The 16,350-nt window shown below is 56.0% G+C and overlaps 3 protein-coding genes across 3 annotated transcripts in view; 2 read left to right on the top strand and 1 right to left on the bottom strand.

The window, feature by feature from the left end:
* On the top strand, positions 1-3,717 carry PABPN1L (PABPN1 like, cytoplasmic; the record flags this gene model as incomplete). The annotated part of the gene is made up of 8 exons (XM_084270090.1): positions 1-20; positions 736-910; positions 1,383-1,491; positions 1,849-1,913; positions 2,383-2,489; positions 2,608-2,695; positions 2,783-2,928; positions 3,678-3,717. The coding sequence occupies 8 exons, from the start codon at positions 1-3 to the stop codon at positions 3,715-3,717; spliced, it is 750 nt and encodes a 249-aa protein (XP_084126216.1).
* A 2,702-nt stretch (positions 3,718-6,419) lies between these two features.
* TRAPPC2L (trafficking protein particle complex subunit 2L) lies at positions 6,420-11,232 on the bottom strand. The gene is made up of 5 exons (XM_084269883.1): positions 11,182-11,232; positions 9,731-9,903; positions 8,953-9,040; positions 8,755-8,834; positions 6,420-6,575 (listed from the first exon to the last, which is right to left on the bottom strand). The coding sequence occupies exons 1-5, from the start codon at positions 11,212-11,214 to the stop codon at positions 6,530-6,532; spliced, it is 420 nt and encodes a 139-aa protein (XP_084126009.1). The 5' UTR covers positions 11,215-11,232; the 3' UTR covers positions 6,420-6,529.
* Positions 11,233-11,293: 61 nt separating this feature from the next.
* GALNS (galactosamine (N-acetyl)-6-sulfatase) overlaps positions 11,294-16,350 on the top strand; it is a gene marked incomplete at its 5' end in the record, with an annotated part of 57,730 nt that continues 52,673 nt past the window's right edge. Inside the window, one exon of the mRNA XM_084270146.1 lies at positions 11,294-11,392. Coding sequence (XP_084126272.1) covers positions 11,294-11,392 — 99 coding nt within the window. The remainder of the gene's footprint in view (positions 11,393-16,350) is intronic.

The following is a 16,350-nucleotide window of genomic DNA, read 5'->3' on the forward strand; positions in this document are numbered from 1 at the left end:
ATGTTCGGGGGCCGGGCCAGGTGGGACGGGCTGGGATGGGGCCTGGCCCGGCCCGGCGGCGGGTGCTGGGGTTCCCCCAACTGTGCTGGGGGCGGCTTCCAGCTCGGCGCTGGGCTGGGGGCGGCTTCCAGCTCGGGGCTGGGCTCGACTGGGGGCGGCTTCCAGCTCGGGGCTGGGCTGGACTGGGGGCGGCTTCTAGCACGGGGCTGGGCTGGACTGGGGGCGGCTTCTAGCACGGGGCTGGGCTGGACTGGGGGCGGCTTCTAGCACAGGGCTGGGCTGGGGGCGGCTTCCAGCTCGGGGCCGGGTGAGTTTGTCCCTCTGTGATCTCAAGCCAAGAGTGTGGGGCTGGAAGGGTGGGGATTTGCCTTTGCTTGGGGTGTGTGTGGGGGGGGCAAACTCCCTGCTGCTCCCTCTGTGCAGCCTGGGGGCTCTGCCTCCTCTTCCCTGCCAGCAAGCTGTGATGCTTGTGTGTGGCTCTGTCACCCAAGGGAAGCTGCTTCCAGGTGCCCTCTGCACCCCCCCTGAGTTGGGAAGTGGTTCAGTGTGAAGCCATCCCTCCTGCAGCTCTGGGGTCTCACTGTGAGCCTGCCAGCAGCACTGGGAGCTTTGGTGGTGCCAGTTGATCCCTCTGCTGGGCTTGCCCTTACAGTCTTTGCCTGACTCCTTGTCAGTGTTAGGTTCTGTGTTAAATACCTGTTTGTTAAATGGCTTTTTGCCCCTGTTCTTGCCCAGTCCTCTCTTCCTGGATACTTCAGCGATCTGGTGGCAGGACACGATGTCCCTGGCAGCAGGGGAGGCGTCCTGGGATGTGGCAGAGATGGCAGCTCTGCAGAAGGCTGCAGATGAGAACTCTGATGTGAGCTGCTTGGAGGGGGACAGCAGGAAGGAGCTGGCTGTGCTGGACCCAGTGAGTGCCTGTCTGAGGGGGGGATTGAATTTCCCTGTCTCTCTGAATGGGAAACTTTGTGCACCTTTCATCAAGTGCTTCAAAAAAATTAAGGATAAGAATAATCTTGAGTCCCTGAGGTTAAAATCCCTGAGCTGAGAGGCTGGGAATTGAATTGTCACTCTCCTGCTGCTGAGCTGCTGCTGCTGAGGTGTCTGCCCAGTTGAGCCAGAGTACCAGCTCCTGTTTGTCACTGGCTTACATCTCCAGCTCCCTCTGGGAGCTCTGGTGCTGCTGGGCCCTCTCTGCTATGGCACATGCTGCTTTGCTTTGCAGCAGGCATGGGAAAGGAAGCATTTCACTGTTTTCTCTCTAGTGGAGCTGGGAACTACCTGCTGTGGGACAGGCTGTTGTCCCCAGCCCAGTGTGGGGAGAGGAGTGGGGGTGCCCTTGTTCCCTGTGCTGCTCCCACAACCCTCAATATGGATTTCAGGAGCTGGAGGCCATCAAAGCCAGGGTGAGGGAGATGGAGAAAGAGGATGAGAGGCTGAAGGAGTTGCAGTTGGAAGCTGAGAGCCGCCTTATCATGAGCTCAGAGGCAGGTATGGGCTGTCCCTGGGTCCCTGTCACCCTCCCTAGGGACACCTCAGGGGTGGGGATCGGAGTCAGTGGTGCTAACACAGGTCATACCTACTCTTACCCCCTACCTGTGGTCAATTAATCAATTCCAATTCAATTAAGTCATTGAGCTTAGCACCAGTAGAGAAGTCACCCTGTGGGGTCTCTTTCTGTGGAGAGAGGGAGCGAGGGGATGCAGGAGGGGGTGGAGTGGGGGTGTGAGGAGCTCTGCAGTGTGTCAGCTCGGTGGTGGCTGTGCTGGGAGCAGACCTGTATGGACAGATGTCCCTCTGGTAGAGGGCTTCTGGGACCCCATCCAGCACAGCACCTTGTCTCTGCAGGTCTCTTCCCAAAGACAATTGAGGACAAGATAGAGGTTGACCAGCGATCCATCTATGTGGGCAATGTAAGTGGGAGACCCTGGAGCTGAGCCCACCTTCCTGCTCCTTGCCCAGCTGGGGGACTGTCCTCTCCTCACCAAAGCTGGCTGATCCCATCTCAAATGCCCATCCACTGCCCAGCCCAGACTGGGAATGTGGCTCAGCATCTGCCTGTGATCCTCAGCCACTTACAGATCATGTGTTGCATGTGTCAGCTCCCCAAAATACCCCTCTGGAAGCTGTGGGTCAGGGTGTGTTGCTTCTTCCATCAAACCTGGGGGCTGAGATGGGGGCTCCCTCATGGATTTGGGTTTCCAGGCTGGGGTGTTCAGCTGGAAGGGTCTCCTGAACCTCAGGGGATGGTGGCAAGGTGTGAGTGGGGTCAGCTGGGCCCTTTGCCTCCCATGAGGATGTGATGCTGGGGGGTCAGGAGGCTGGTTGGTGGTGTTGGGAGGACCAGGACCTGTGTTGCAGCATCCAGGACTGTTGTTGCAGGTGGATTATGGGGGCACAGCAGAAGAGCTGGAGTCCCACTTCAACAGCTGTGGGCAGATCAACCGAGTGACCATCCTCTGCGACAGGTTCTCTGGGCATCCCAAAGGGTCAGCACCGTGTGAGGGGACTGGGGTTGGGGTGTCAGAGGTGCCACCCTGTGCTCCCCAGCCCCTTGGGAGCAGCGGGGTGTCATGGGGGGGCTCTGCTCATGCTGTCCCCTCACAGGTATGCCTACATTGAGTTTGAAGAGAAGAGCTCTGTGAAGGCTGCAGTGGAGCTGGATGAGAGCGTGTTCAGAGGCCGTGTCATTAAGGTGAGAGCAGGATCCATCCCTCCCAACTCCTCCTGTGCATTTTGGCTGTGCCAAACCCTGTCTGAGCACCCCTCCCCTGTCTTCCAGGTGCTGCCCAAGAGGACCAACATGCCAGGCATCAGCACCACCGACCGTGGGGGCTACCGGGGCCGCTTCCAAGCTCGGAGAGGCCTCGGGCAGCGGGGAGGCTTCTATGGAGTGCAGCACCCAAGGGTCAGAGGGAGGACGTACAGGTGAGTGGCCAGGTCGGGGGGGGGATCCTTGTATATTTGGGTGAAGATCCCTGTGGAGCAGGGGGCCCCCAGGACAGGGGTAGGTGCCCCTTGCTCTGGCTGTGCTCAGCTTCTTGGTTGTAAGCCTCCCACCCAGGGGAGGATGGAGAAGGGCTCTGGCAGGAGTATCCTCCTGGATGCCTGTGCTAGAAATGTTTCCTGTTGCATGCTGTTAGCATCACCTTGGTGTCTGTGGGGTCGGCAGGAGCTTGATGGCTGCTCCAGCTGGGATACTGGCACCCTGAGGGGGGTGTGGGCAGCTGAGATGGGGGAGGACTGAAGTGAGCAGCCAGCCATGGCACAGCAGACCCATCCCCGCTGCTGTCCTGGTGTCTCTCACATCCCCAGCAAAAGCCTGGAGCTCTTCTCCAGCACACCTCCTGCTGCTTGTGCATCCCTGAGCTCACCACAGATTAGCTTCAACGATTCCCCAGCCCCTTGGGCACTGTGGGAAGAAGCAGGGAGGAGCTTTGGAGGTGGAAGAGCCACCTGGGAACTCACCGCTGTCCCCTTCATCCCTGCAGGGATTTGGGGATTGATACAGTCCCAGAGCTGTGGCTGGGTTTTGGGGGTATGCTGGGCTCAGTCTGGGTTAGCTGGGGGCAGAAGGGTGACTCCCAGCTCTTGTGGGGGGCAGGCAGCTCTGTTTTTTGGTGTCTCAGCTGAGTGATGCTCCTGTGCTTTAGGATGCTGGTTTTGCTCTTGTTTAGGGGTCGGGCAAGGCTGCTGCCTTGGTATTTTCCCTACTAGAGAGGCCTGGACTGCCCTGGTGATGCCAATGGGACTGCCAAGAGGAGATGGGACTGGAGAGATTTAAAAATATGCCTACCCAAGCCAAACCAGATGAATTTTAAAATGCCACCTGCCTGGCCCTGAGGATTTACTGGTGAGACAGCACTGTGCCGAGCTGCAGGAGGGAAGACTGGATCCACTCCACTCACACATCGGTCCCAGGAGGGGCTCACCTTCGTTTTGGGGACTACTTTTTCATGGAGAACAAAGAACACCCTGTCTTGGGAAGGGAAGAGCTTTCCCAGACCATTGGCATCATCTTCATCCCACAGCAGAAGGGTTTGGTTTGGCTTCTGGGTGCCCAAACATCCTTCACCCCACTGTGAGGGTGTTGGGAGCACCCTCAGCTTTGCCAGATGTGTCTCCAAGAGCTGGATGCTGTTTCTGCTTGTCCAGGTGAAGATTTTTAAGACCTTTCCAAAAACTTCTTTAATTTCCCATGTCTGTGGAGAAGGTCCTTTGGGTTGCAGCTCTAGACCTGACTTGAGTGGGGGTGGCTTTTAACTCCATCAGCCTTGTGGATTTGTGACCTTGCTCTTGGGAAGAGGATGGAGCCTAATGGTGTGGTTTGGGTCTGGGTTTTAGCTGCTGTTGTACATCTTCACAACTAGGGGAGGGGGAAAAAAAATCATCCCTTGCTGCTTCTCTGCAACCCTCTGTATCTCTGTGGTGGTTAAACAAGACCTGGGTGTCACAAAACTTTCCCCCTCCTTTTATTTCAGCAGTAAACCACCCCCCTCTTCCCCTCTCCTGCTTTTATTCCAAAGCCACAGGGATCCAAGGGTGCTGCCAACACATGGTCTTGCTTTGTTTCTTCACTCCCATCCCCATTCCTGCCCCAGATCCTCAGCTGAGGGTGTTGTGAGCCCAACTGGACTTAGGTCAGGACCGAAGTGTGCTGGGGAACAGGCACTGCCTGGCCCTTCCCCTCCCTGCTGCTCCTGGGTTTGTGAGCTCCAAAACCACTCTGTTTTAAAGGTAAAAGGCTCTGCATGCTGCAGGCACCAGCAGACAGCGTTCCTGGGCAAAGTCCTGCCTTGAAATCAGTTTTATTATGCAATTCTCACACTAATCTTTTGGGTTCCTTGGTTTAGGACTCCTCCAACCCAGCTGCAACAGATGTGGCCGATTCCTAAAGCAGCTTTTCACAGCTCAGGGCATTGCCAGGCTAAAACTCCCATGGGATTTTTTTTTTTTCTTAGTTTTTATCAAGCTTGGGGCATTAACTCTTCATGTTGTGTTGGTTTTGTTGCACTTTGCCCAGTGTGGGCTGTGCTGCTGAGGCTGGGCTTGATCTGTCCTACCCTTAGGCTTAGCCTAGAAAAAAAGGGCTTTTCCCAGGGCTTTGAGTTTTCTGTTAGAACTTTGTAACTTCTTGAGACTTTATTTTTAATAATAGTAATAATAAAAAAACCCCTCCTTTGGGGTGTTTGGACTTCCCTGTGGGAGAGGAAATGCCAAGCCCCTGTTATGAGTGAAAAGAGTGGAGACTTTTTATATGAAAATATTTTGGAATAGTGTATGGCTGAGCCTGGTTTAGGTGGTGGGAGGGGCTGGACTGCTTCCCTTCTCCCATTACCTGCCAGGTTTGTTGCTGATGAAATGTATTTATATTCTGTTTGAGAAGGTGTTGTAAATGTCACTTAATTTTAAAATAAATGATGCTACCATATGAACCTCATCTGTGGTGAGCCCGTGCTGCAGAGCTGACACTGCACCCACCTGGTTCTTGTATCCTTTGGGGCTGAGGGGTTATTTGATTAATTATTGTTAACCCATTTGGTGCTTGAAGGAGCCTGGGGGACAGAAAGACTTGGAGTAGAGGGGTGTGAGAAGCACTGAGTAGCTGCTCAGTGCCCAGGGCTGTGTTGCCTCTGATCTTGCAGGAGCTGCAGAGCCTTGTGTAGTGTGAGTACACCACATGCTTAAGAAACCAGGGTGCTTTTCTAGCCTAGTTTGTATGTTTTAATGTATAAATACCTGCTATAGATTGGGTAGCCTTTAATTAGAACAGCAGGGAGATGCTAATGGGGATTAGTTCAGGATGAGCCAGGCAGCTGTGCAATCCTGGTGCCTTAATCCCTTGCTGTGGATTTATCCTGGCTGTGCTACCTGGGGTGGAGCTGGTGGTTCAAGGTGATGCTGGGAGACCAGCCCTTTGTCTGCTGGAGCTCTCCCCCTGTGAGAGGAGTTGTTGGGCTTGTAGAGGAACCCAGAGCCTTTGGCTGACTCTGCAGAGTTTTCCCTTTCTGAGCAGGTAGAGAGCCCAGTTCTCCCACCCAGGGGACACAAGGAGCCCCAGTGTGTCTGGATGAAGCCTTGCTCCCCATCTTCCCATCACAAGGAAGGGTCCTGAGCCCCAGCTGATGCAGATCCAGGTTGACCCCAAAGCTGATAACTCCTTCACTGTCTGCTGTGCCAGCTGTGCTTGCTCTCATCACAAGCAGCAGCTGCTGCTTTGACACACAGCCCAATTCCAGCAGCAACATCTGAGCTGCAGAGGCAGCTGCACACCCTTCTGTGGGGAGCAAACCTCTGGCACAGCTGGCTCCCCTGAGGAAAGAGCTGGCTCTCAGGGTCACCCCAAGGCATGAAGCTGAGCAGTGACCTCTGTGCTCAGCTCAGGTTTGCTGGAGTGGAAACATGTGCAGACATTGCAGGTGTCAGGTTTATTTTACATGGAATGAGCTCAAAATATTGCACAGAACAGAGACAGTTATATACACAGGGAACAGCCAAGCTTGGCCCTCAGGTGAGAAGGGGCAGAGCCTCAGCACACTTGCATCATCATGGAGTTCACCATGTTATCAAAAGCCCTGGAGAAGGAAATGGACACAGAGTATCACAGGAAGCAGCTAGTTCTGTGCTGACTGCTCAGAGCAAACCCAAAGGCTAACTGGTCCTGGCTAAGGAGCTGAATGCAGAGTATTAAGTGCAGCTTGCTCAGGGGAGTGAATAATGACTTAATTAAGATGAGGGAAGGACAGAGCACTTGCCCTCACCTAGAATCACTGAATGTGTGGGGTTGGATGGGACTTTTAAAGCCCATCTAGTCCCACCCTGCAGGGAGCAGGGACATCTCCACTACAGCAGGTCACTCAGAGCCCCATCCACCCTGACCTGGAATGTCTGCAGGGATGGGGCCTCCACCACCTCTCTGGGCACCCTGGGCCAGGGATCCACCACCCTCAGAGGGAAGAACCTTTTCCTCATATCCAATCTAAATCTCCCCTTTTCCAGCTTAAAACCACCCCATCTCATCCTAGTGCTCCATGCCCTCAGGAACAGCTCTTCCCAGCTTCCTACAGGCACCTTCAGGGACTGGAAGGTGCTAGAAAGTCTCCCTGGAGCCTTCTCTTCTCCAGGCTGAACCAGCCCAGCTCTCCCAGGAGAGGTGCTCCAGCCCTTGGATCATTTTTGTGCTCTTCTCTGGCCCCACTCCAACAGGTCCATGTCCTCCTTGTGCTGAAGGCTCCAGAGCTGGACACAGCACCCCAGGTGAGGTCTCCCCAGAGCAGAGCAGAGGGGACAACCCCTCTCTCCATCTGCTGCCCACACCCCTGGGGATGCAGCCCAGGATGGGGTTGGCCTTGGGGGCTGCAGGCACACATCGGGGCCTCATGTCCAGCTTCTCACCCACGAGTCCCCCCAAGCCCTTTCCCTCACCTCCTGACCTGTACAGGTAACAGGGGTTGTCCTGACCTGGGTGCAGGACCCAGCACTTGGCTCTGTCAAACCTGCTGAAAACCCATCTCTCCCTACCCAAGGACCAGCCCTGGACAAGCGTGGTTTGTTATTTAACCTGCTCTACTTCTCTATCTTTAAGTTCTCTACCAAACAGAATTCATTGTCTTGAGCCAACGTTTCTAATGATGATTCTGAGCTGGGGGGGAATGTCCAATGTAAATTCTCCTGAGACTTATCAGAGTTTCCTGGCAGTAACAGCCCAAAGAACACAGCTCTCCTCCATGTAGCCAGTCAGAATGCACACGTCTGACCCAGCTAACCAGGGGAGTTAAGTTTGTGGTCCTACCACACCATCAATCTGCTGCAACTTCACAGAATCACAAGGTTGGAAGAGTCCAACCATTCCCATCCTGTGCTGCCCCAGATCCTTGAGCACCTCATCAACCCTTTTTTTAAACACATCCAGGGGGTGACTCAGCCCCTCCCTGGGCAGCCTGTTCCAGGCCCTGACAACTCCTTCAGTAAAAATTTTTTTTCTAATATCTAATCTGTCCCTGCCCTGGCACAGCTTCATGCCATTGCCCCTTGTTCTATCTTCTGTCCCCTGGCTGAAGAGACCATCACCCATCTCTCTGCACCCTCCTGGCAGGGCAGTGGAGGTGGGGAGAAGGTTTCCCCTCAGCCTCCTCTTCTCCAGGCTCAACACCCCCAGCTCCCTCAGCTGCTCCTCAGAGGATTTGCCCTCCAGCCCCTTCCCCAGCCTGGTTGCCCTTCTCTGGACTCACTCCAGGACCTCACTGTCTTTCTGATGGTGAGGAGCCCAGAACTGGACCCAGCACTCGAGCTGCAGCCTCACCAGTGCCCAGTCCAGGGGCACAATCCCCTCCCCACACCTACAGGCCACACTATTCCTGACACAAGCCAGGATGCCCTTGGCTTTCCTGGCCACCTGGGCACACTGCTGGCTCATGTTCAGCCTGCAGTCACCCAGCACCCCCAGGTCCTTCTCTGCCTGACAGCTCTCCAGCCAGTCTCCCCCAGCCTGTTGCTCTGCTCGGGGTTGTTCTGTCCCATGTGCAGGACTCTGCCCTTGGCCTAGTTGAACCTCATCCTGTTGGTCTCATCCCATGGATCCAGCCTGGCCAGACCCCTCTGAAGAGCCTCCCCACCCTCAGGCAGATCCACACGTCCTCCTATTTTAGTATCATCTGCAAACTTACTGAGGGAGCATTCAACCCCTTCAACAAGGGATGAAGGGATGGAATCCTCCAGAAAGGTGGCAAAGATCAGCCCAACCAGTGTGCTTACCTGGAGTGGATACGGTCCCCGGGGTTATAGAAAGGGTTGCACATGATGTCTGTGTAGGAATTGTGCAGCTTTCGGAACATCTGAAAAGGGATTGGGGGTTAATTAGTTGATTAGTTTTGGCTTCTCAGCGCTCCCTGAGTAAGTGGGAGCAGCAAACTGCCTGGTGTGGCACCCTGCAGCCTGATTCCCTGCTCTTACGCTGCGGATCTCGTTGTCTCGAAGCGCCGTGTTGGAGGAATCCACCACCATGACAAACTTCACCTTCGAGTTGGTCACGTAGCCGTAGCTGGGCTGCTGTTAAGGGCTCTGCCTCTGCCACACCACAGCCTGGTGAAGAGACTCCCCCAGGGCTGGAATATGCTCAAAGAAACAAGCTGAGGGGAAGCGTCGTGTTCTCGCTGCGCCCAGCACGTAACTAGGGCTAGATCAGAGAATCCCAGACTGGTTTGGGGTGGGAGGGACCCCAAGGGTCACAGAGCTCCAACCCCCTGCCACAGGCAGGGACACCAACCTCCAGGCCTGGAGCTACACAAGGTTGCCCAGGGCCCCAGCCAACCTGGCCTTGAACACCCCCAGGGATGGGGCACCCACCCCCTCTCTGGGCAGCCCCTTCCAGCCCCTCACCACTCTCTCTATAAAGAACTTCCCCCTAATATCTAATCTAAACCTTCCTTCCTTTAGTTTTAATCCATTCCCCCTTGTCTTGCCATTGTCTACCCTTTTAAAAAGTTGATTCCCTCTTGTTTATAAGCTCCTTTCAGGTACTGGAGGGCACCAATGCTGAGTACAGGGACATAATCCCTGCCCTGGACCTGCTGGCCACACTGGGTCTGCTACAAGCCAAGATGTCACTGGCCTTCCTGGCCACACTTCTGGCTCATGTTCAACCAGCAGGTCCTCCTCTCCCTGCCAGCTGTCTAGCCAAAAAAGCATCTATAAACACATAACACGTGGGGAAAAGGCATTAGAGGGATACACCTTGTAGTCTTCAGTGGGGTAGAGCAGCCCTAGGTACAGCTCCCTCTGGTCTACAAGGGCCTTGCCCATGGCAGAGATCTTCTCATCCACCACGTCCAGGGAGGTGTGCACAGTGTAGTGGAACTTCAGCTCGTTTTCAGTGGGAACGCTCCGGATGTAGAGGGGATAGTTCTGAGGAGAACAGATCACACTGCCTAGGGCCAGACACTCTGCTGCCTGACAGCTGATGGGCAAGACAGGGTTTGCACCCCAAGAATTGCTGCTGCTGTCAGGAGTTAAGGTATTTTAAGCATGTCATGCTCACAGCACAGCCCCCCTGTACGCCTTGCAGTGTGTGTGGAGCAGGTCTGTGTGCTGCTGTGGGAGGAGAATCATGTCCTTGGCTGGCCTGCCCCAGCAGAGCTTATGCCTGGCTCTTCCTTAGGAAAACCCCTCTCCTCTCCTGGCAGCAGGTCAGCAGGACACCAAAGGGCATGCTTGCTATGCCAGCTCCTCCTGCCCTGGTCCCAGCCTGCTCCTGCCCACCCATTTCAACCTCCAGTGTCTGCCCTGCTCAGGCACTCATAGCTCCACCTGATCCTCCTGCCCTGCTCAGGCCACACAGCTGGAGACCAGGCCTACTCCCCTCACCCCTCCTCAGGCCCCATGAGCTCACCTGGCCCCACTCAGGGCCTTCAACTCCACCTGCACCCACTCAGGCCCAGGACCTGAAACCCTGCCCCGCCTCCCCCACACCCACCTCACAACCTCACCAACTCCCAGCCCTGCTCCCTCCCCTCAGAACCCAGCACCCCTCTGTCCCCTCGGGTTCCACGGCCCTAACCCCTCAGGCCCCCTCCTCAGGCCTCTAGCCCCTCTCTGCCTCCTTGTCCCCTCAGGCTCCACAGCCCCAGCCCCTCAGACCCAAAACCTCAGCACCCCTCTCTCCCCTCAGGCCCACAACCTCACCTTGTCTGTCCCCTCAGGTTCCGCAGTCCCAGCTTCCCTGTCCCCTCAGGCCCCCAGCCCCTCTCTCCTCAGGATCCACAGCCCCAGCCCTTCAGGCCCACAACCACAGCCCCCCAGCCCCAGCCTCCCTATCTTCCCCCTGTCCCCTCAGCCCTCCTCTGTTCCCTCAGGCCCACAGCCCCTGTTCCCTCTCTCCTCAGGCTCCACAGCCCCAGCCTCCCTATCTCCCCCTTGTCCCCTCAGACGCTCAGCTCTCCTCTCTCTCCTCGGGCTCCACAGCCCCAGCCCCCCTATCTCCCCCCTGTCCCCTCAGGCCCTCAGCTCTCCTCTGTTCCCTCAGGCCCACAGCCCCAGCCCCTCTCTCTCCTCAGGCTCCACAGCCCCAGCCCCTCTCTCTCTCTCTCCTCAGGCGCCCCAGCCCCCCTAGGTCCCCTCAGCCCTCCTCTGTCCCCTCAGGCCCCCAACCCCAGCCCCCCTGGGCCCGCTGCCGCCCGGCCCCACCTCCTTGGCGATCACGGCCACGCACACCGCCATCTTGCCTGCGCCCCGCGCGTCACGTGAGGGCGGGCGGCGCTCCCGGGCGGCGCGGTGGGCGCGCGGGGCGGCGGTTGCCATGGCGAGGGCGCTGCTGGCGCCCGTCTGGCTCTGCTGGGCCCTGGGCCCCGCCGCGGCCGCCGCGGCCCCCAACATCCTCCTCCTGCTCATGGACGACGTGAGTGGGGCCGGGGGGCGGCGGGGAGGGAGAAAGGGTGGAAGCTGGGCCGGAGGGAGGCCCGCCCGCGGCCGCAGCCGGGTGCCCGTCTCCCCACGGCGGGGCTGGGGGACCTGGGGAGGTGTCGCCGTGGCTGAGGGGAACCGGCGGCTCCGCAGGCTGTGGGTTGGGGGGGTGGGGGGGGTTACCTGGGCTGGTGGAGGGGCTCCTGTGGCGGCCCAACCCCCTCCCAGGCCCGGTGATGGGTGCTGGGCTTGGGCAGGGCCTGGGTCAGACACCTGCCCGTGCTGGGGGAGCTCGTCTGTGGTGTGTGGGGCAGGTCAGGGATGCTGTGCTGGCTGTTCATGAGGACGTGGGAGCAGCGTGGTGCCCTGGGCTGGGTCCAGAGCGGCTCCAGCGCTGAGGCAGCGGCTTCCCAGTGGAGGTTCTGTCAGGTTGGCTCCCTGTGAGCCTCACCTGGCAAGTCACCCCTCACAGGATCAGTCCCAGAGCGTCAGGAGCTGGAAGGGACCTCAAAAGCTCACCCAGTCCCACTCCCTGCCAGAGCAGCATCACCCAGACTGATCCCACAGGAACACATCCAGGTGGGTTTGAATGTCTCCAGAGAAGGAGACTCCCCAACCTCTCTGGGCAGCCTGTCCCAGGGCTCCAGCACCCTCACAGGGACAAAATTCCTCCTGACATTCCCATGGAGCTTCCTCTGCTCCAGCTGCACCCGCTGCCCCTTGTCCTACAGAAGGAACAAAGAGAGGTTTGCACTGATCCTGCAGCATCTCTAGCACAGGTCACTTCCAGCAGCTCTGCCCTGAAGCAGGGAGATGCCTGGTCTGGGCTTTCCTTTCAATTTTCACCATTTTTTTCACAAAATCTGGAAAGAACTCAAGAAAACAAGCAACCAGGCACGACAGCGTTCAGAGTAAGGACTTAGAAGCAGCCTCAAATATTCCTGCTTCTCTCAAACCTTTCCAGACCATCAGATGGACCTGTGAGCTGAGCCTGAATCACTGTGCTGACTATGAATCATGGCACAGACCCTGGAAACATGCTGTCCCACAGGCACCAGCCTACTGATGAAGGGAACCCATGTGGCACGTGGCTGAACCCAGAGGCCACGTCACCTGGAAGGGTCGGTGTCTGGAAATGCTGTGATCTAAGGGAGGGGGCTGTACATGCCAGGGAGAGCTCTGCTCTGAGGGAGTCAATGAGACAGGGTCTGGCATCTGGGGAAGAACAGCCCCAGGGACCAGTGTAGGCTGGGGACTGGATGGTTGGGGAGCAGCGCAGGGGAGAGGGGCCTGAGGGGCCTGGGGGACAGCAGGATGACCATGACCAGCAATGTGGCCAAGAAGGCCGATGCCATCCTGGGGGGCATCAGAAGGGGGGTGGTTGGTAAGTCAGGAGAGGTCCTTCTGCCCTGGTCAGACCCCACCTGGAATAGTGTATCCAGTTCTGGGCCCCTCAGCTCAAGAAGGACACAGAGCTCCTGGAAAGAGCCCAGTGCAGGGACACTGAGGTGATGGAGGGAGTGGAACCCCTTCCTTATGAGGAGAGGCTGAGGGAGCTGGGCCTTGTTAGCCTGGAGGAGACTGAGGAGTGACCCCATTAATGTCTATAAATATGTAAAGGGCCAGAGTCAGGAGGCTGGAGCCAGGCTCTGCTATGGGGTGGCAGCGACAGGACAAGGGGCAGCGGGTGCAGGTGGAGCAGAGGAAGCTCCATGGGAATGTCAGGAGGAACTTTGTCCCTGTGAGGGTGCTGGAGCCCTGGGACAGGCTGCCCAGAGAGGTTGGGGAGTCTCCTTCTCTGGAGACATTCAAACCAGCCTGGATGTGTTCCTGTGGGACATCCTAGGTGATCCTGCTCTAGCAGCGGGGTTGGACTAAATGAACTTTGTGGGTCCTTCCCGCATCATTCTGTGATTCTGCAGAAAACAAAGGACATTTCACTGATCTTAAAGTCAAGCCCCAACTCAAAGTGTTTTGGATTTGGTGCTCACACCCCTACATTCCTTACCTAGGAGTGTAATCATCTTACCTACCAGTCCGTTCATCATGACTGAGCAATTAACTCCACTGCCCTTGGTGGTGGATTCTCTTCAGCAGCTGGTAAATGTTGAAAGAGGGGGTGTCTTGGTGATTTCCTGACTGGGATAGAATCATTCTGGAGTTCAGGCTTGGTTTTGAAGCCTGTGAAAAATAATTCTGGCAATAAATACCAGTGAAGGCTGCAGTGGTAGCAGCAGCTACAAGTGTAAACAGAGAAACGGGCTGGAAGGGGCTGCCCAGAGAAGGGGTGGGTGCCCTGTGTCTGGGGGTGTTCAAGGCCAGGTTGGCTGGGGCCCTGGGCAGCCTTGTGTAGCTCCAGACCTGGAGGTTGATGTCCCTGCCTGTGGCAGGGGGCTGGAGCTCTGTGACCCTTGGGGTCCCTTCCAACCCAGACCAGGCTGGGACTATGAAAAGCTCCAGTGTATTTCAGGAAGTGTTTTAGAAACCCAAACTTGCTTCCTGGAGAAGTGAGCAAGAAGAAAACTAATTCCTGTGGGCAGAATCTTTGCTCTCTGGGGGGGAGGGGGTAAAAAGAAGAAGAAAAAGGCCATAGATCATTAAAGGCCAAAAATAATCCCAGATTTGCTTCCAGCTCAAAGTCTTCTCACTCTTACACCCCGTAGAGGTCTCACCCACACCGGGAAGGAGATGTATTCCTGTCCAGCATGTTCAGGGTGCTGCTGTCTTCCTGCTTTGTGCCCCTTCTAATATTTTAGGGTCTTTATGGCCTGTTTGTCTTGTGTAGTGTTTTAAGGTACTCAGAAAGCTAATGAGGGTGGGTATGTGACTTGAGGGATGGGCAAGCCCTTACCATCCTGCCAGTTCAACATCACTATCTCCCTGTTGTTTGCCTGTGAGATAATGCCCTTGTAAGCCTGGTTCTTCTGGCCAGCAGAGCCTGGGGCAGTCCATCTCGATTTTCCCTTCCAGAGTATTCCTCCCCCAAGCTGGCATTTATTATTTTGAAGATGAAAGCTCCTCAGGACAGTGATTATCCTGCTCTGGAAGTGTTGGTGCAGCACGAGGTGTGATGATGAGGTGCAGATCCTGACTGGAGCTTCTGTGAACTGTTGATTTATTTAATAAGCTGTTCATTAAAAATCCATTTCTGTGGCCTTTCTCTCCTTTGATCCCTCAGTAACTTCTGCAGCTCTGTCGTTGAGTGTGAATTAGAGTGACCCTATAACCTCTTTTCTTGATGGTAAAGACACCAAGGAATCAGGAATTTGGGGGTGATCACATTGAAATCTGTTGTTATCTCACATCCTAGTGTTAGAATCCCAGCCTGGTCTGGGTTAGAAAGGACCCCAAGGGTCACAGAGCTCCAGCCCCCTGCCACAGGCAGGGACACCAACCTCCAGGCCTGGAGCTACACAAGGCTGCCCAGGGCCCCATCCAACCTGGCCTTGAACACCCCCAGGGATGGGGCACCCACCCCCTCTCTGGGCAGCCCCTTCCAGCCCCTCACCACTCTCTCTGCAAAGAACTTCCCCCCAGTCTCTCCTCTCCCCCTTCCCTCCTCCAGCTTCACTCCAGCCCCCTTGTCCTGCCAGTCTCTGCCCTTTAACAAGCTGATTCCCCTCCTGTTCCTCTGCTCCCTTCAGGGACTGGAAGGCTGCAGTGAGGTCCCCCCACAGCCTCCTCTTCTCTTCTCCAGGCTGACCCAGCCCAGCTCCCTCAGCCTCTCTCTGTAGGGGAGCTGCTCCAGCCCTCTGATCATCTTTGTGGCTCCTCTGACCCCTCTCCAACAGCCCCACATCTTCCTTGTGGACACAGGATTCCAGCTGGGGCCTCCCGAGGGCAGAGCAGAGAGGGACAATCCCCTCCCTGTCCCTGCTGCCACCCCTCTGCTGATGGAGCCCAGGATCCCATTGGCCTTCCCAGCTCATCCCCCATCACACCCAGGTCCTTCTCAGCAGGGCTGCTCCCCAGGAGCTCTTCTCCCAGGCTCTATCTGTGTCTGGGATTCCTCCATCCCAAGTGCAACCCCTGACACTTCACAGTGTTGAATCTCACTTGTTTCACCCAGTCCCACCTTTCCAGCCTGCCAGGACCCCTCTGGATGGCATCCTTAGGTGGTACCACTGAATTGCTCCTCACTCAAACCTCTCCAGGCTGCTCTGCATCTCTCCAACAGTTTTCCTTCCCAAACTGCTCCCCTGCAGTGTAAATGTTAGACTCTCAAATGGGACCAGGCAGATGGCTTCCTAAACACCTCGACACATCACATCCTCCCTTATCAGTTGCTCACCTGATCCACATCTGTATCAAAGAACAGCTATTGCCTTTTTTAAAGCATAACATCATCTCTAGCAAGCCTGGTGCCTAATTGCTCGTTAAGTTGTTCCCTTCCAGAACCTTCTGCTTTAAGCCACTGACTTTTATTTGTATTACTATTGCCAGGAATAGTTTTCAGCAAGGAATGTAGGCAGTGTGATGGTGGTTTTACAGTTCTCCTGGTGTGTGACCCCTCTGAATTAGGAGGAGGGTGCAGGGTGAAACCACTGTCTTGTCTTGCAAATAAGCAGGGTGACATAGGGTGCCCCTGGCAGGTTTCTCTCCAGAGCTTGCTTTGAAAATCAACACTTTTTCTCTCTTCCTGCAGCATTGCTTTTGAATTTAGGCCTTTTTCCCTGTGTTTCTGGTTAGGTATATGCAGGTGGAGGGAGGGATGGAGCAGGGTGAGCCCTGGGGTCAGTGGTTCAGCACAGACACGTAGCCAGGAGCAGGAAGGTCAGGCTTTGCAGCTGTACAACACCCAGCACATGATGTGTAACTTCCTTTTTCCCCCCAGTATGTGTGTTTGCAAGTCTTCAGGCACTTGGGTAAGAGCAAAGGCGTTGGGGCTCTTACTCAGTCCTGCTACAAGTGTTATTAACCAACTTACTAGTAGGTGTTATCTCCTGCGTGCCT

The sequence above is a fragment of the Gallinula chloropus genome (genome assembly GCF_964237585.1).
Source record: "Gallinula chloropus genome assembly, chromosome: 13".
NCBI classification, from domain to species: domain Eukaryota; kingdom Metazoa; phylum Chordata; class Aves; order Gruiformes; family Rallidae; genus Gallinula; species Gallinula chloropus.

Excerpts from the sequence above, each read along its gene's own strand:
- TRAPPC2L (XM_084269883.1), bottom strand. The coding sequence starts at position 11,214 with ATGGCGGTGTGCGTGGCCGTGATCGCCAAGGAG. Across the intron at positions 8,835-8,952 it reads GAGACAACGAGATCCGCAGC|ATGTTCCGAAAGCTGCACAA; the intron begins GTAAGAGCAGGG and ends ATCCCTTTTCAG. Across the intron at positions 6,576-8,754 it reads GGGGACCGTATCCACTCCAG|GGCTTTTGATAACATGGTGA; the intron begins GTAAGCACACTG and ends TTCCTTCTCCAG.